This window comes from Capricornis sumatraensis, chromosome 9 (genome assembly GCF_032405125.1).
Source record: "Capricornis sumatraensis isolate serow.1 chromosome 9, serow.2, whole genome shotgun sequence".
Classification (NCBI taxonomy): Eukaryota; Metazoa; Chordata; class Mammalia; order Artiodactyla; family Bovidae; genus Capricornis; species Capricornis sumatraensis.
The window spans coordinates 34,679,482-34,699,601 of NC_091077.1; the positions used below are offsets into that span (position 1 = coordinate 34,679,482).

At 40.8% G+C, this 20,120-nt stretch overlaps 1 protein-coding gene across 1 annotated transcript in view; it reads left to right on the forward strand.

Annotated features, from left to right (window-relative positions):
- Window positions 1–816: 816 nt before the first annotated feature.
- The window catches only part of DTWD2 (DTW domain containing 2), a 74,439-nt gene continuing 55,135 nt past the window's right edge, over window positions 817–20,120 (forward strand). Inside the window, exon 1 of the mRNA XM_068981394.1 lies at window positions 817–1,034. Coding sequence (XP_068837495.1) covers window positions 817–1,034 — 218 coding nt within the window. The remainder of the gene's footprint in view (window positions 1,035–20,120) is intronic.

Consider the following 20,120-nt stretch of genomic DNA (forward strand, 5'->3'; position numbering starts at 1 on the left):
AGTAGTCTCTTTTCTAAAGTGAAGTTAGTTAGTTTTTAAAAAACTGCGGGCTATATTGCTGTTTTTCAGAGCTGTAAAACCTTAGGCAAAGCAGTTATCTTTCTGTGGCTTTTCTTTCCTCTCCATGAAAGCTCAGCTCTCTTATTGCCTCCTGAGCTTAGGGTCCTCGGATAATGAAACAAAACAAAAAAACCTCATTTAAAGAAATATTTAGTGTCTAGCGTAAAATGCATGTTTGCTATTGGAAATACCAAGTACAAGTCACAGGGCACAGGTTCCCGACCTGAGTAGGAAATCCTCTGAAGCAGACCAGCAGTGAATCCTATTTACAGTCGGTGCATACTTTCCCATGCTGGCCTGAAACTACCAAGTACATCAGCGGCTGCGACTGTGTACACTCACACAGCTACTAATAATTATTAAACTGCCATCCTGAGGCGGAATATGCAGAATTCCACTTTACTTTCACTTTTGAAGGGGTTAAAAATAAGGAAAGTACAACTTTGCCACCTGAGATGTTTTTAGAAAAGATTTCTTTGCTTGCCCCAGAGACACTACCCTAACCTCAGTAGCTTCCCAGGACAAACCACACTTTGCTTCCGGGTTCCAGCTGAGCTGTTTTACTAGGCACAAACCAATGGGCTCATTCCTTCTCCGCGGCGGGCGGGGGGGGTCTTCCGCCTGGGCTTCGGAGACCCGCCCTCCGTACGTGGCGTGCGTGCGTAGCGCCGTGCGACGCGGGACGGTTTCTTCAGCTTGTGGCGCCCCCCGGCGGTAGCAGTGAAGCGATGTGAGGGCCGGCCGTGAGCGCCTGCCATGGAGCAGCACCAAGAGGCGCGAACACTCGGGGACCCCGTCGCGTGGCCGCCTGGGACCTTGAGGTCTCAGACGCCCGAGGAGGAGGAGCCGCGGGTGGGCGGGTCAGCGCCAGCGGCGTCTGTTTTGGACGCGGAGGCGTATGCGGCCAGTGCGGACGGGCTGTGGGAACTGCCAGTGGAGCCGGCGGAGCGGAGGCCCGAGTGCAGCCACTGCAGGTGACCGCCGGGCGGGGGCGAGGGCGGGGACTGAAGGCCCGCGGCGGACTTGGGGGGCGGGGTGGGGGAGGGAAGGGGCGCGCTGCAGCGCCCCCTGCCGGGGAGGCGGCTGCTGCGACTCGGACCAGGGGAGCGTTGTCTCTGCGCTTGGAGCAGCAGGGTCCACTGGTTGACGTTGAAATCACTGTGAAATAGCCACCACTCTTTCAGTAAGAAGCCTTTTCTCCAGGTTCAGGATTACTTACCCTTAATTCATGCAAGACACTAGAGGGTCATGCGATGAGCGGACAGAAGCTCCGCTGTCAAGAAACAAGTGTCTGATGGAGGAAGTAAGGCGTAGTAACAGTAATAACACTTTTATGTTTATGTGACACAGCCATCTCACGGTCAAAACAAAACAAAAGCATAAAACGGGTTAGAGACTAGAGACAATCAAGGTGGCTATTACAGTAGTTGAGATTGGATTCCGAATTCTGAATTCACTTAGAAATATATAGTGAGCACCTACTGTGAGCCAGGCACTGTGCTCGCTTTCTGGAAACCTAGGCATGGATTGCGGAGAAGGCAATGGCAACCCACTCCACAATTCTTGCCTGGAAAATCCCATGGACGGAGGAGCCTGGTAGGCTGCAGTCCATGGGGTCGCTAAGAGTCGGACACGACTGAGCGACTTCACTTTCGTGCATTGGACAAGGAAATGGCAACCCACTCCAGTGTTCTTGCCTGGAGAATCCCAGGCACGGCGGAGACCGATGGGCTGCCGTCTATGGGGTCGCACAGAGTCGGACATGACTGAAGCGACTTAGCAGCAGCAGGAATGGATAGAACATGTCTCTGAGCTCACTGGGCCTCTTCTGGTCTAATGAGGAGACTGTTTATTAAACTGAGTGAATGTGAGTGAAGTCGCTCAGTCGTGTCGGACGCTTTGCGACCCCGTGGACTGTAGCCTACCAGGCTTTTCCGTCCACGGGCTTCTCCAGGCAAGAATACTGGAGTGGGTTACTATTTCCTTCTCCAGGGGATCTTCCCGACCCAGGGATCGAACCCGAGTCTCCCGCACTGGAGGCAGACGCTTTAACCTCTGAGCCACCAGGGAAGTAGCAATTAGCATTGTCTGCTCGATTTAGTTATGGCAGAAATTGAAGAGGAACTAAAAAGCCTCTTGATGAAAGTAAAAGAGGAGAGTGAAAAAATTGGCTTAAAGCTCAACATTCAGAAAACTAAGATCATGGCATCTGGTTCCATCACTTCATGGCAAATAGATGGGCAAACAGTGGAAACAGTGGCTGACTTTATTTTGGGGGGGGGGGCTCCAAAATCACTGCAGATGGAGATTGCAGCCATGAAATTAAAGGACGCTTACCCCGTGGAAGGAAAGTTATGACCAACCTGCTGCTGTTAAGTCGTTTCAGTCATGTCCGACTCTGTGCGACCCCATAGACGGCAGCCCACCAGGCTCCCCCGTCCCTGGGGTTCTCCAGGCAAGAACCAACCTAGATAGCCTATTAAAAAGCAGAGAAATTACTTTGTCAGCAAAGGTCCATCTAGTCAAGGCTATGGTTTTTCCAGCGGTCATGTATGGATATGAGAGTTGGACTGTGAAGAAAGCTGAGCGCCGAAGAATTGATGCTTTTGAACTGTGGTGTTGGAGAAGATTCTTGAGAGTCCCTTGGACTGCAAGGAAATCAGTCCTGGGTGTTCACTGGAAGGACTGATGCTAAAGCTGAAACTCCAATACTTTGGCCACCTCATGCGAAGAGTTGACTCACTGGAAAAGACTCTGATGCTAGGAGGGATTGGGGGCAGGAGGAGAAGGGGACGACAGAGGATGAGATGGCTGGATGGCATCACCAACTCGATGGACATAGGTTTGAGTAAACTCCCGGAATTGGTGATTGACAGTGAGGCCTGGCTTGCTGTGATTCATGGGGTCGCAAATAGTGGGACACGACTGAGTGACTGAACTGAACTGAATGTACTTTCACGATTGTAAGGACTGTTTTCCCTGCTTGTTTGTGTCTCATACAGATGTACAATTTTTTAAAATAACTTTCTTTTCTGTTGTAACATTAACATAGGCTGTAAGAAATGCGTATTTATTTTTATTATATGTGGCTGTTTGGGGTCTTAGTTGCAGCACAAGGAATCTTTGATCTTTGTTGTGGCGTATGTGATCTTTAGTTGTGACATGCAAACTCTTAGTTGTGACATGTGGAATCTAGTTCCCTGACCAAGGATCGAATCTGGGCTCCCTGCATTGTGAGTGTGTAATCTTAGCCACTGGACCACCAGGGAAGTCCCACCAGGGAAGTCCCACCATTAACCTTAATGGAATGAAAGCTAATGGAGCCTTTCAATTTTTACTGGACCTCTTGGGAGAATTCTGCCATTGAAATATTCCTTGAAACATTCTTTCTTTGGTTTCTGTGTGATTTATCTGACTTTTCTATCCTAGTCTTCTTTGCCTGTTCTATTCAAACTGTCAATGTTGGGCCACCTCAAGGTCTTTTTTGTATATTCTCTTGTTCTAATTCCATTCATTTCCCACAGATGATCTTACCAGTTTTCATGGTTAAGTTGTCACCTCTACATTGGTCTACATCAGACTCTTCTCTGGAGTAAGAGGTGAATGTCTTCATATAATCATTGTGTATGGAGTACTTTGCTAATTACTGTTAATACAGTTGGAGGCTTTATCCATATAGACTGTTTAGTTTGTTGTTGGGTACAGATGAGAAACCAGTAAAAAAAACAACCAAATAGTAATTACAGATTTAAAAAAAAAACCACAAAAGAACAGCAATGAAGGAGAGAAGTGGGATGTTGTAATAGAAAATAGCAGGATGATGTCAGGAAAGATTTCTGAAAAGATAGCACTTATATTGAGACTTGAAAGATAAGAATGATTCAACCAAGAGAAAAGTGTTTCAAGAAGGGGAGCCGAAGGACAGACTGGTTGCTTTTCTTTACCATTTGACCTTTTCCCAGGGCTCAATCAAAAGACCTCAGAGTCAGAATCTTGAGTGTAAGGACCTTTTTATATTTTCTGACTGTATATGTCTAGTAGGTATTCTGTAGACCTTTGACAAAGGTGAGTAGTTTGTATCTAGAAGAGACTGTTTGGAAGAGAGGGGTGAATACAATTTAGTTAAATAAATTGTCTAAAGTTGTTAGATGATAACACTTAAAAATGCGGCAAAGAGGTCTAGTAGAACGCTGAAAGAAAAATGTTTCAAATATAAATCCAGAGCTAAATTATGCTAGCTTTATCATATCGCTTTTTACTCAGAACTGTAGTTGAAATAGTTTAAAAACTAGTCTTCTGTGGTTAGCAAAATTTTATAATGTTTCTGACCTGTTTCTCCTTGTGTTTTAAAGCACTTTTAGATTGATAACAAACTTGAGAGGAAGGTACAGAGATTTCCCATATGGCCTCTGCCCCCTCCATCCCCCCACCACATACATAGCTTCTCAGTTATCAACATCCCCTTCCAGAGTGGTACATTTGTTACAATTGATGGACTCGAGTGACACATCATTATCACTTAAAAGTCCATAGTTTAGATTAGGGTTTACTCTGGGTGTTGTACATGTCTTAAGTTTGGACAAATTTGTAATAATATTTATCTGCTAATATAGTTCATGCAGAGTGTTTTCACTGCCTTAAAAATCCTCTTGGCCCTGCCTTTTCATTCCTCTCTCCCCTCTAACCTGATCTACTGTTTAAAAAATTTACTGGATTTTAGCTTGTTTTCAGTTTTATTTAGTTAATATTTGAGAATTATAATTCACTCTGACATTTCTGGGTTTTGCTTTTTCTGGTGAAATTTTCTACCTTTTAAGGACTTTTCTTTCCCTTGGCATGTTATTTTTTTAATTGGTTAGGATACAGTTCTAGAAATAGAATATTTAGGTGTTACCAATAAAATATAAACTAATTTATAGCTATTTATATTTTATTTCATTAGGCTGTTAGGGTCTCAACTAGTTGCCTGAGTGAACTTCTTTACTGTTATGCTTATAATAGTTTTTAAAATTGAAATGCATTTTTAGGTTTGAGTGGTCAGTATGTCACAATCATTTTGCCCTTTTTTAATACTTAAAACACTATTTATTTCTCTAAATACATTACTATAATTATCACTGCCTACAGAGTTCTAGCACAGAAGGCAATGGCACCCCACTCCAGTACTCTTGCCTGGAAAATCCCATGGAAGAAGGAGCCTGGTGGGCTACAATCCATGGGGTCTCTAAGAGTCGGGCACGACTGAGCGACTTCACTTTCACTTTTCACTTTCATGCATTGGAGAAGGAAATGGCAACCCACTCCAGTGTTCTTGCCTGAAGAATCCCAGGGACGGGGGAGCCTGGTGGGCTGCCGTCTATGGGGTCGCACAGAGTTGGACACGACTGAAGTGACTTAGCAGCAGCAGCAGCAGCAGCAGCAGCAGCAAAGAGTCCTAGAGATTGGTTTTGTTTGGGAAGTGTAGACTCAATTTAAATTATCTTGCTCGTTAGAAATAGATCATATCTTAAATGTTGGGGCCAGTGTGAGGAAAGCAGGAGAGACTCCATCTTGAGGCCTGTCATTGGTCTTAAAGATAGGATATGAACTGGGCCTGAACCCTGCCCAAGAGTGAGGAAACTGTTGCTAATGGAAACCAGGTCTCCTGGAGACTTCCCTCCCTACAGATGGCAAATGGAGATTGTAGTTGAGGTCAGGCTGCCCCTGTTAGATTAACCATGGAGACATCCCCCCTTGATGTATAACCATTATCCCCCCTCCCCCTTAACTTAATTGTTTATTCTCCTAGCACCTACTTATTGTAAAACTCAGTCATATACAACAAAGAGGTTGCTAATATGTAACCAGTCACGTGGGGGTTGGGTATGAAACTGGGCCTCTCAGAAACATCAGGGTCCTTGTTGGGAACTGATTCCTCTTGGACCCGCTGGGGGAATAAGCTATACTCCACTGTCTTGAGCGTCTTCCGAGGTGTGTTTTGTGACTCTGGATCCCACAACAAAATATGAATGAAATATCCTTTAAAAGATCCCTACTAGTTTGGTATTGCAGGTTACAGATTTTATAAAAAGTATGTCCCTGTTAAAAGGAGCAGCATGTACAGGAGTACACTGTATCTGTACAGTGTATTTGGAGAGCTTGGCAGAAAGGAGGGAGAGGTGAGGCTGCAGAGGTTGATGGTGGTTCTGCTGGGAAGGGCCAAATAAGCTGTGTTAGGAAGTTAGAATTCCTGGCGGACTGCAGTCCATGGGATTGCAGAGTCGGACATGATTGAGTGTTTAACCACTTTCACTCTTCTAATCTTCCTCTTTAGCTTAGCAGATAAAGAATCTGCCTGCAGTCCAGGAGATATGAGTTGGATCCCTGGGTCATGAAGATCTACTGGAGAAGGAAATGGAAGCCCCTTCCAGTATTCTTGCCTGAAAAATCCTATGGGCAGAGGAATTTGGTGGACTATAGTCCATGGGGTTGAAAAGAATTGGACATGACTGAGGGACTAAGCAGCAGCAGGAAGTTTGAGCCTAAAGCACTGCTGCCGCTGCCGCTAAGTCGCTTCAGTCGTGTCCGACTCTGTGCGACCCCATAGACGGCAGCCCACTAGGCTCCTGCGTCCCTGGGATTCTCCCGGCAAGAACACTGGCGTGGGTTGCCATTTCCTAAAGCACTAGAGCCCGACAAAATAGCCACTGAAGTTTTTTTTTTTTTGAATGGAGGTGTCAATTTGACTTCCGTGGGTGGCTTTTAGCTATCATAATTTATACTCTGTTTTATTAAGAGAAATGCAAACCGAATGGAGATACAGTGGTAAAGGCTTGCCTGGGAAGAGTCAGAGCCTCATTATAGTAAAGATGCCAAACATCTTAATTATATCTTTATGTCTTCTGTGGATATTCCTGCCTGCGAACAAGAGTTGGAAACCACTTGCAAATCATTGGTCATAAAAATAAGAACAGAGAATGTTTTAATGTGTCTGAGGGAGGAAGACAGCAGGGACAACATATACATAAACTGACACAGATCGGCCCTGAGACGTGATTTTTCTCTCTCCAGTGCTTTTTTTCTTTCGAAAGTACAAAGTTGTAAGGATTATGTGAACCCACATTGATATAAATAGCACCCATTTATTAGATACTGGTCATTAGCAGGTCATCCACTGAGATGAGGTGTTTTCTATTTGCTATTTTTTATGTCCCATAGCAGCCTTCTGGAGTTGATGACATCATTAGCTTTTGAAGGATGCAAAGGTGGAGGTAACAATCAGGTAGCAGAGCAGGGTCCCTGGCTCCAGTCCGCTTGGCTCCCCAGCTCCTCCCAAGCTCCTGCAAGCTTGACTCTTTGCTGTACGCTCCACGCTTGCTGAAGAAGCCGTGTTATTTTGATTGTGGAGTGGATGTAGTCACTAGTTAAAGCAGAGCTATTAAAGCGGTAGGAGTAGCTCTGTTTTCATACTTTTTAAGCTGAAGTATGTTTCAGTTCAGTTCAGTCACCTAGTCATGTCTGACCCTTTGTGACCCCATGGACTGCAGCACCCCAGGCTTCCCTGTCCATTACCAGTTCCGGAAGCTTGCTCAAACTCATGTCCATGATGATGCCATCCAAACATCTCATTCTCTGTCGTCCCCTTCTTCTCCTGCCTTCAATCTTTCCCAGCTTCAGGGTCTTTTCCAGTGAGTCAGTTCTTCGCATCAGTTGGCCAAAGTTTTAGAGTTTCAGCTTTAGCATCAGTCCTTCCAGGACTGATTATTCAGGACTGATCTCCTTTATGATTGACTGGCTTGATCTCCTTGCAGTCCCAATGGCTCTCAAGATTCTTCTCCAACACCACAGTTCAAAAGCACCAATTCTTTGGCGCTCAGCTTTCTTTATGCTCTAATTCTCACAGAAAAGAAAATTAGATACCAAGTGAATTAGAGATACCAAGGGAACATTTCAGGCAAAGATGGGCACAATAAAGGACAAAAATGGTATGGACCTAACAGAAGCAGAAGATGTGAAGAAGAGGTAGCAAGAATGACCAGAAGAACTATACAAAAAGATCTTAATGATCCAGATAATCACGATGGTGTGGTCACTCACCTAGAGCCAGACATCCTGGAATGTGGTCAAGTAGGCCTTAGGAAGCATCACTACGAACAAAGCTAGTGGAAGTGATGGAATTCCAATTTCAAATCCTAAAAGGTGATGCCGTGAAAGTGCTGTACTCAATATGCCAGCAAATTTGGGAAACTCAGCAGTAGCCACAGGACTGGAAAAGGTCAGTCCCAAAGAAGGGCAGTGCCAAAGAACGTTCGAGCTACTGCACAACTGCACTCATCTCACAGGCTAGCAAAATTATGCTCAAAATTCTCCAAACCAGGATTCAACAGTACGTGAACTGAGAACTTCCAGATGTTCAAGCTGATTTTAGAAAAGGCAGAGATCCAATTGCCAACATCCCATGGATCATCAGAAAAGCAAGAGAGTTCCAGAAAAACATCTATTTCTGCTTGATTGACTACGCCATTGCCTTTGTGTGGATCACAACAAACTGGAAAATTCTGAAAGAGATGGGACTACCAGACCACCTGACCTGCCTTCTGAGAAATCTGTATGCAGGTCAAGAAGCAGCAGTTGGAACTGGACATGGAATAACGGACTGGTTCCAAATTGGGAAAGGAGTATGTCAAGGCTGTATATTGTCACCTTGCCTTTTTAACTTATGTATGCAGAGTACATCCTGCAAAATGCTGGGGTTGGATGAAGCACAAGATGGAATCGTGTTGCTCAGACAAATATCAATAACCTCAGATATGCAGATGACACCACACTTATGGCAGAAAGAGAATAAGAACTAGAAAGCCTCTTGATGAAAGTGAAAGAGTAGAGTGAAAAAGCTGGCTTAAAACTCAGTCTTCAAAAAACTAAGATCATGGCATCTGGTGCCATCACTTCATGGCAAATAGATGGGGAAACAATGGAAACAGTGACAAACTTTCCTTTCTTGGGTTCCAAAATTACTGCAGATTGTGACTACGGCCATGAAATTAAAAGACGATTACTCCTTGGAAGAAAAACTGTGACCAACCCAGGCACCATATTGAAAAGCAGAGACATTACTTGGCTGATGAAGGTCCGTCTAGTCAAAGCTATGGTTTTTCCAGTAGTCACGTATGGATGTGAGAGTTGGACCATAAAGAAGTATGTTTACTTCAAGCTTAGTAACAGGATGCCTGAGTGTTAGTATTTTCTAGCTCCTTTTTTAGGATTCCCAGGTGGTACTAGTGATGAAGAGCCCACCTGCCAATGCAGGAGACGTAAGAGAAATAGGTTCGATCTCTGGGTTGGGATGATTCTTTGGAGAAGGGCATGGCGACCCATTCCAGTATTCTTGCCTGGAGAATCTCAGGGCCAGAGGAGACTGGTAGGCTGCAGTCCATAGGGTCTCAAAGAGTCAGTCATGTACAACTGAAGTGACTTAGCATGCACACAGCTCCTTTTTTACGTAAATTGAGATACGCTTGGTCGGTGTACAATGTTATGTAAGTTTAAGGTATACAGCCTGTTGATTTGATACATTTATATGTTCAGTATGATTATCCCTGGTAGTGGTTAACTGTTGTCACCTAATTATCATTTCCTTTTTTGTGCTGAGAAGTTTTAAAATGTAATCTGTTAGCAAGTTTGAAGTATGTAATATAGTATTGTTGACTATATCAGAGTGCTGTGTATTAGATCTCCAGCATTTTTTCATCTTCTGCTTCCAAGTTTGTACCCTTTAATAACATCTTGTTTCCTTATTCCATGTCTTAACCTTTTCTGTATTCTTTAGGCTTGAATATTTAGGAGAAAAAGGTGATGGGAATGAACACATGAGAAAGTGAAGCAGGGAAAACTGTAGGTGTTTAAGAAGAACACAGGAGCCACAAGCTGGCAGCCCACAGATGTTTTGTTTAAAACTATATCTTTACCAGTTTGAAATTGGTTTGTTAATAGTTAAAAATGAGGATGTTTTATATCAGAATCCGGATTTCTGGTTTCTGTAAGAATAGGGAGATCAAGCAGCTTTGGGGCCACCATCCTGAGTATTGGTTGTGCCTTTAGATTGAGTATGATCTGTCCAGGTCATCATTGCTCCCAGTCCGTCCTGCTTCATCCATCTCTGATTAACTGCCTGCCCCTCATAGATACTTGCCTTTTCATCTGGGTCTCATGTATGTCATTGTGGTCTGGTCTGCCTTAGCAGCAGGGTAAATCAGCCTGCACGTTTTATAAGTAAAAGTGAAAAATGGTAATTCCCAAAGCAGTTACTTTATAATAATTGAGATTGTTGAGTTGGTATTGACACTTAGAAAACTGTTTGAGTAAATTTAAAATAAGCTAGATTATTGATGATAATTTTTAGGATAAAAATCTAGATAGTCTTCAAATTTAATTCCTTGTGCATATCAAAAGTATATTCTTAAGACACTAGGTTAATTTGTTCTTTCTTGTTAATCTAGAAAATCTGTTTATTCTTTGAAGTAGTTTATTCCTAAGATATGTGGGACGCTAACTGATTTACAAATTACTGTGCAAGCTAATCATATGTTCAGAGTTGAGCAGAAATGATATATCTCAAGAGGGAGTTTTTTTCTTAATTAAGTCTCCAAAGATGAGTGACCAATTAAAAAAAAACACATCAGAGCTTTCTAAATGTTTGATTTATTTTCCACAAGAAAAACAAGAATGTTATCATTACCCTCTGATAGATGTTTTCTTCAAAGAACATCAAAGCACATTAATTTTTTAACTATGTTTACATTTGTCCTGAATTAAAAATTTATAGTTCTGTTAGTGCTTATGTACTGAGAGAATATATTCTGAGATAGTCTAGTATAACATTTGGTTTTTTTATTTTAAAAAATATGTAATGTACTTTAATTTTTTCCAGTTTTATTGAGATTTAATTGACATACAGCACTGTATAAGTTTAAATACAACATAATGATTTGACTTGCATATACCGTATGGGACGTATACCATGCGTATACCATGAAATGATTATTCTGATAAATTTGTAGAACATATGTCATCTCATATAGATTAAAAAAATAAAATTTTTTTTCCTTATGATGAGAACTCTTTAAGTTTTATTTTATTTATTTATTAATTTATATATGCTGTGCTGAGGCTTATGGAATCTCAGTTCCCCAACCAGGAATTGAATATGGGCCATAGCAGTGAAAGCTTGGGATCCTACTAACTACCAGGCCATCAGGAAACTGCCAGGATTTACTTTGTTAACAACTTTCATCTATAATATACAGCAGTGCTAATTACATTATATTGTACATTACATCCCTGGTACTTAAATTTATCTTATAACTGGAAGTTTGTACTTTTTGACCACCTTCATCCAGTTCCCCCTCTCACCGCTTCTCACCTCTGGTAACCAAAAACCTTATCTTTCTTTGTTGGTTGAACTATAATTGACCTTCAACACTGTGTTAGTTCCTGGTGTCCAAATAGTGATTTGATACTTCTGTACATTAGAAAACAATCACCACAGAAAGTCTAGTTACCAGTGTTACCAGTTACTATTGTTTTGTTTAGTCGCAAAGTCATGTCTGACTCGTTGTGACCGCATGGGCTGCAGCCATTCAGGCTCCCCTGTCCTTCACCATCGCCTAGAGTTTGCCCATCCACCCATCTCATGCTCTGTTGCTCCCTTCTCCTCTTGTCCTCAATCTTTCCAAGCATCAGGGTTTTTTCCAATAAGTCGGGTCTTTGCATCAGGTGTCACTAGACAAAGATATTACATGATTGTCGACTATATTCCTCACACTGTACATTTCATACAGGTAGGACATTTATTTTGTAACTGGAAATTTGTACCTCTTTATTTCCTTCACCTTTTTCGCTTATCTTCCCACCCCTCTCCTCTCCTATGGCAACCACTTGTTTATTCTCTTTGAGTAAATTCGGCATTATTTTAAAAGAGTTCACAGGTTACACAGTGCTTTTTTCATATATGTTTTTATTTACCACATAAAACAACTTTGTGATTTAAATAGTTATTCTCTTTTATGTATTTTTAAGGTCTTGTAAGTAATAGGGTAGAGCTCCATTCAGTTCAGTTCAGTTCAGTCGCTCAGTCGTGTCTGACTCTTTGCAACTCCATAAACTGCAGCACGCCAGGCCTCCCTGTCCATCACCAACTCCTGGAGTCCACCCAAACCCATGTCCATTGAGTCAGTGATGGTATCCAGCCATCTCACCCTCTGTCATGCCCTTCTCCTGCCGTCAATCTTTCCCAGCACCAGGGTCTTTTCAAATGAGTCAACTCTTCACATCAGGTGGCCAAAGTATTGGAGTTTCAGCTTCAACATCAGTCCTTCCAAGAACACTCAGGACTGGTCTCCTTTAGGATGGACTGGTTGGATATCCTTGCAGTCCAAGGGACTCTCAAGAGTCTTCTCCAACACCACCGTTCAAAAGCATTAATTCTTCGGCACTCAGCTTTCTTCATAGTACACCTCTCATGTCCATACATGACCACTGGAAAAACCATAGCCTTGACTAGACGGACTTTTGTTGACAAAGTAATGTCTCTTCTTTTTAATATGCTATCTAGGTTGGTCATAACTTTCCTTCCAAGGAGTAAGTGTCTTTTAATTTCATGGCTGCAATCACCATCTGCAGTGAGCTCCATTACTGTTCATATTTATATTTCCACATCAGATAATAATGAATGATACTGAAATGAACAATATTACAGTCTTTGTTTTCCTATTGCATGTAATAAATACTTCCAGTGAGGTGTTCCTTTTCCTTCTTCTAACCCATTGATTCTTTTGCTTTGTCCATGGTGATTTTTAATTATTTTAAGAGGGGCAGTTTTATTGTCTTTTTTAACGTCCCCCTTTACCTCCTGAATCCTTTATCTGCTTGTGGTCAGCTTCTCTCTTGGTGACTGTTCATCAATCAGAAAGGCAAATTTGAAGGAACTATTGATTTTTTTTCTCTTCCCTGGTAGCTCAGATGGTAAAGAATCTGCCTGCAGTGCAGGAGACCTGAGTTCAATCTCTGGCTGGGGAAGAACCCCTGGAGAAGGGAATGGTGACCTACTCCAGTGTTCTTGCCTGGGAAATCCCATGGACAGAGGAGTCTGGTGGGCTACAGGCCATGGGGTTGCAAAGAGTTGGACATGACTGAGTGACTGACACTTTCACTTTTTCTTTTTTTCTCTGCTGAGCTTTTTAAAGATTTTTAAATTTATTTATGACTGCTGGATCTTCATTGCTTCACACAGGCTTTCTCTAGTTGCAGTGAGTGGAGACTATTCTAGTTGTGGTGGTTTCTCTTGTGGAGCATGTGCTCTAGGCACACACAGGCTTAGTAGTTGTGGCACAAAGGCTTAGTTGCTCCATGGCATGTGGGATCCTCTTGGGCCAGGGGTTGAACCCACGTCCCCTGCATTGATAGGTGGATTCCCAACCACTAGACCACCAGAGATGCTCCTCTGTTGAGTTTTTAGCTTTCCTGTTTCTCATTTTTCTTCTACTGGAAGCCTAATCAAAACATTGTGTTCCAATATTATGAAACACAGTAATGTTCCAGAATTACTCAAGGGAAAAAAAGAAGTGTTCCAAGATTACTCAAGTTGGGGGGGAAAAAAAAAGAAAGGAAAGTTATGGAATGAGTCTCCTGACCTTGCAAAGACTTACAGAGATTGACCTGATGGAAACATGTCTGATCTCACAGGTGAGACCCCTAGGAAAAAATTAAAATTAAGAAAAGAAAAAGCTGGACAGACATATCAGTGACTACACACTACAAGAGGAGAGAGTCTGCAGTTTAAGCCTAGCTAAGTTTAGACAGCATATTAAAAAGCAGAGGCATTACTTTGCCAACAAAGGGCCATCTAGTCAAGGCTATGGTTTGTCCAGTAGTCATATATGGATGTGAGAGTTGGACTATAAAGAAAGCTGAGCACAGAAGAATTGATGCTTTTGAACTGTGGTGTTGGAGAAGACTCTTGAGAGTCCCTTGGACTGCAAGGAGATCCAACCAGTCCATCCTAAAGGAAATCAGTCCTGGGCGTTCATTTGGAAGGACTGATGTTGAAGCTGAAACTCCAATACTTTGGCCACCTGATGCGGAGAGCTGACTCATCTGAAAAGACCCTGATGCTGGGAAAGATTGAGGGCAGGAAGAGAAGGGGACGGCAGAGGATGAGATGGTTGGATGGCATCACTGACACAATGGACATGGGTTTGGGTGGACTCCAGGAGTTGGTCATGTACAGGGAGGCCTGGTGTACTGCAGTTCATGGGGTCGCAGAGTAGGACACGACTGAGCGACCGAACTGAACTGAACTGAAATTTACAAAGAACCAGAACCAGAAAAATTAAGTAGACTCCAGAGTCTCTATACTAGATTGTCTAAAAATGTCCAGTTTTCAACCACAGCTTACTGAACTTGCAAAGTAACAGGAAAGTGTGACTCACATACAGGGAGAACATTAGAAAACAGGAACTGTCTTTGAATGGATCAAGATTTTGGATTTAGCAGAAAAATAAAATATTTGAAGTTAACTCTTATAGTAGATTCAAAGAATTAAAGGAAAAAAATACAGTGACTATGATGCAACAGAGATTCTCAGTAGAGGCATAGAAATTATTTTTAGAAGTCTGTGCAAATTGTCAACGTAGGTTTGTCATTTGTAACAAAGGTACCACTCTGATTGGGGATGTTGTTAATTGGGAGGCTATGCATGTGTTGGGGCAAGCGGTGTATAGAAAAGCTCTGTACATTCTTGTCAATTTTTCTGTGCATCTAAAGCTGCTCTAGAAAACGTCTTAAAGATGTGTATGATTTATTTGTCTATGTAAATGTGTTACTTGGCAGCTCAGTTTAAAAAAAAGTGTGTTAACATGTATATAACAAATTTATCATTTTAACCTCTTACAAGTGTATGGTTCAGTGGCATTAAATACATTCATAATGTTGTATAACCATCACTGCTTATCTCTACCCAAAACTTTTTATCATCCGCAGTATAAAATCTGTACCTGTTAAATAATATTTTCTCATCCCCTTCTCCCCCAGGCCTTGCTAACCTCTATTCTATTAATACTGTTTCTGAGAATTACCTACACTAGATCCTTCGTATAATCATACAATATTTGTTTTCTGACATTTCACTAAGAATAGTGGTTTCAGGTTCCATCAAAATTTCATTTTTATGACTGAATTGTATGTATGCATGCATGCATGCAGAGTTGCTTTGGTCGTGTCCAACTCTTTGCGACCCTATGGACTGTAGCCCACTAGGCTCCTCTGTCCATGGGATTTCACAGGCAAGAATACTGGAGTGGGTTGCCATGACCTCCTCCAGGGCATCTTCGCGACCCAGGCTTCGAACCTGACTCTCACATCTCCTGGATTGGCAGGCGGGTTCTTTACCACTAGTGCCACATGGGAAACCCTGAATTGTATGTATATGCCATTTTAATTTATCCGTTATCCATTCTTTTGTTGATGGATACTTGTGTTTCTTTTTGGCTACTGTGAATAGTGTTACCGTGAACATTGGTATACAAATATCAAATCTAGTTTCTGCTTTTCATTCTTTTGGATGTATACCTAGGAATGGAATTGCTGGCTCTTAGGGTAGTTTTTTGTGTTTAACTTTTTGAGGAATTGCCAAACTGTTTTCCATTGCAGTTTCAACTATTTTACATTTCTGTTGGCAATGCACAAAGGTTTTACTTTCCACAATACTGAAGGTACCTGAGTAGTTAACAAACAAAGCATATATATCATGCTTAATATACTTGAAATTGAAACTTTAATACAAACCCTCAAAGGGAAGAAATCACTAAAAAAAAAAATGTAGCAGTTAACATTGCTTTAGCAAAACATAGATTCTTTTAAAATGTATTTATTGAGGTATAGTTGACATATAACCTTATATTAATTTCAGGTGTACTACAGCATAATGATTTGATATTTATATATAATGCAAAATGATACCCCAATAGGTCTAGTTAACATCTGTCACCTTAATATAGTTACAGAAGAATTTTTTCTCTTGTGACGAGAGCTGTTGACTCTACTCTCTTCAGTTCAGTTCAGTCGCTCAGTCGTGTCCTACTCTTTGCAATCCGTGGACTGCAGCCCACCAGGCCTCCCTGCCCATCACCAACTCCTGGAGTTTACCCAAACTCATGTCCATTGACTCGGTGATGCCATCCAGCCATCCCATCCTCTGTCGTCTCCTTCTCCTCCCATCTTCAATCTTTCCCAGCATCAGGGTCTCTTCCAAAGAGTCAGTTCTTCACATCAGGGGGTCTACTCTCTTAGCAACTTTCAAGTATGCAGTTTATCACTGAAAGTCTGTACCTTTTGACCCTCTTTATCCATTTTTGTGACTCTCCTTGATAAATAATGAATTCTTTGGAAGGAGAATCTAGTGTAGTGTAAGATGTAAAAATTTTACAGTGACAATGATGACTCATTATTATTTTCTTTTGGAGTATAAGAGTTGGAATTTGGCTACTGATTGATTTAATTTTAAGTTAAAAATAATTTTAGGCTTAAAGGTTGTAACAATAGTACAGAGAGTTCCTGTATACCTTTTTTGTTGATAGTTTCCCTGCTTTGGTTTTGTTTTTGTTTCTCTTGCCTGAGGAGACTTATCCAAAAAAATATATAGTGCTAAGATCAATGTCAAAGCATACAGGCTATGTTTTCTTGTAGGGTTTTTATGATTTCAGGTTTTACATTTAAGCCTTTAAATGTAAATTTAAGGGTTTGAATTTGAATTCATTTTTGTATATAGTGTGAGAAGGTAGTTCAGTTTGATTCTTTTGCATGTAGCTGTCCAGGTTTCTCAGTACTGTTATGGAAGAGGCTGTCTTTGCCCAACTGTATATTATTGCCTTCTTGTCATAGACTAATATATAAATGTTGGTTTATTTCTGGGCTCTCTATCCTGTTCCATTGATGTGTGTCTGTTTTTGTCCTGGTACCATATGATTTTGATGACTGTAGCTTTGTAGTGTACTTTGAAATCAGGGAGGATGATACCTCCAGGATTTTTTTTTTTCTCAAGATTGTTTGATTTTCAGAGTCTTTTGTGCTGCTATACAAATTTTAGAATTGTTTGTTCTAGTTCTGTGAAAAATATGATAGTATTTGGATAGGGATTGCATTAAATCTGTAAATTATCTTGGGTAGTAGGGTCGTTTTAACAGTACTGATTCTTTCAATCTGTAGTATATTTTTCCATTTGTTTGTGTCATCTTCAGTTTCTTTCATCAGTGTCCTCTAGTTTTCAGTATATGGATCTTTCACTTCTTGGTTAGATTTATTCCTTGGTATTTTATTCTTGATGATGCAACTGTGAATTGATTTTTTTTTTCTGAATTTTTTCTAATGGTTTCTAATGGTTCATTGATAGTGTATAGAAATGCAACAGATTTCTTTGTATTAATTTTATATCCTGCAACATAATGAATTCATTTATTCTGATAGGTTTTATGGTGGTGTCTTTAGGATTTCATATATAGTGTCAGGTCATCTGTAAACAGGGACAGTTCAGCTTTTTCCTTTATGATTTGCATGCCTTTTATTTCTTCTTCTTGTTTGGTTGCTGTGGCTAGGACCTTCAGTACTCTCCTGAATAAAAGTGGTGGGAATGGGCATCCTTGTCTTGTTCCTGATACTGGACAAAATATTTTTTACTGTTGAATATGATGTTGGCTGTAGGTGTTTTGTATATGACCTTTATTAGGTTGAGATACATTCTCTGTGTATCTGCTTTCTTGAGAGTTTTTATCATAAATTGATGATGAATTTTGTCAAAAGCTTTTTCTGGATCTGAGATGATCATATGATTTTTATTCTTAAGTTTGTTAATATGGTCTGTCACACTGATTGATTTGTGGGTATTGAACCATCTTTTGTTCCTGAGCTAAGTTCTACTTGATCATGGTATATGTTTCTTTTAATGTAAAGCAGAATTTTGTTGGTTAGTATTTTGTTGAGGATTTTTGCATCTATGTTCATTAGTAATATCAGTCTGTAATTTTTTTACTTATTGTGTCTTTGTCTGGTTTTGGTATCAGGGTAAATCTGGCCTCATATAGTAAGTTTGGAAGCATTCCTTTTTCTTAAAATCTTTGAAATAATTTGAGAAGCATTGGTGTTAAGTCTGTTTCGTAGAATTTACCTGTCAAGGTGTTTGGTCCTTGACTTTTGTTTGTGGGGATTTTTTTATTACTGATTATATTTTGATGTTATTAATTAATTAGCCTGTTGATGTCTTTTATTTCTTCCTGATTTGGTCTTGGGAGATTGTGCATTTCTAGAAATCTTTCCATTTCTTCTAGGTTGACCATGTTATTGGTGTGTATAGTATTATATTGGTGTTCATAGTCATCTCTTATGAGTCTTTGTATTTCTATAGTGTTGGTTGTTACTTCTCTTTCATTTCTGATTTTCTTTTCTTTCTTTTTGCCTGCGCCGTGCAGTTTATGGAATCTTCCCTGGTCAGGGATTGGACCCAGCCCACTGCATTGAAAGCCTGGAATCCTAGCCACTAGACCACCAGGGAAGTCCCTGACTTTATTTATTTGGATCTGCTTATTTTTTGATGAGTCTGGCTGAAGGTTTGTCACTTTCGTTCATCATTCCTTTTTGAAAGATAATTTTATTTATTTATTTTTGGCTGGGCTGCGTCTTCGTTGCTGTGAGGGCTTTACTCTGGTTGTTGCAAGCAGGGGCTGCTCTCCAGTCGTGGTGCGTGGGCCTCCGTTGCGGTGGCCCATCTTGTTGAGGAGCACAGGCTCTAGGGCAGGTGGGCTCAGTGGTTGTGGTTTCCAGTCTCTAGAGCACAGGCTCAATAGTTGTGGTGCATGGTCTTGTTACTCCGTGGCGTGTGGTATCTTCCTGGATCAGGGATTGAACCTGTGTCTCCTGCATTGACAGGTAGATTCTTTACTGAGCCACCAGGGAAACCCCAGTTTTGTTTGTCTTTTCTAAGAACCAGTCTTAGTTTCACTAGTCTTAGTTTCATTCATCTTTTCTTTTTTCTTAAAATTTTTTATTTCATTTATAGTTGACCCCTGAATAGCTTCACAGATCAGCTTTGACTCCTTGCTTGTCAGGATGGTCATTCATGCTGTTCCTTTTTGTTGGCCATTGGCTAAGGAACATAGAATTTTGCCACTCATGGACCTGGAGGCTTGCTTTAACTAACCATGGGGGTAGTCTTTGTTCATTCAGTTATTATTAAGACAGTATCCAGTAAAGGGACATAGAAAAATGAGTAAGAAATTGTTTCCTCTAGAATTCATAGTGAATTGAGTATGAGAAAACATGTCTATGTAATTAATATTTAAGACAAATTATGAAAGTATAAATTAAGAATTTGCTAAGAGTAATTTACTTAATTTATTAAGATTTTTTTGTTTTATTTCTATATAAGAAGACAGAGTAAATAATAAGATAACTGACTGTAGATGTTTATGATAAGATTCTCAGTGTTAATCTGACATTTTGTCATTGAAGCTCTAGTAGAGGCTTTATATAGCTATTATATATAATTATATCTCTGGACGCAGGCTTTTGTTTTCCAAGCATCTGGCTCATTTGAAGGCTTCTTTAATTATAATAACACTAACATTTTTCTCATAGATCCTGTAGTAGGAACAAACTTATCTCTAGGCCAGTGATCCCTAAATTATTTTGAATACATACCACAGTTGATTAAAACACTTAAGATGTAATTCTAATAGGTATACATATTTATCTCTGACAATACATGTTGATCATATACTAATGTATGACTTGCATCATAAAAAATAGAAAAACATAGATAAAAGGAAGAAAGTATGATGAAATAAACTGTTTAAAAATGTCCTGCTTCCCTGGTGGCTCAGAGGGTAAAGCGTCTGCCTGCAGTGCAGGAAATCTGGGTTCAATCCCTGGGTCAGGAAGATCCCCTAGAAAAGGAAATGGCAACCCACTCCAGTACTCTTGCCTGGAAAATCCCATGGACAGAGAAGCCTGGTAGACTACAGTCCATGGGACCG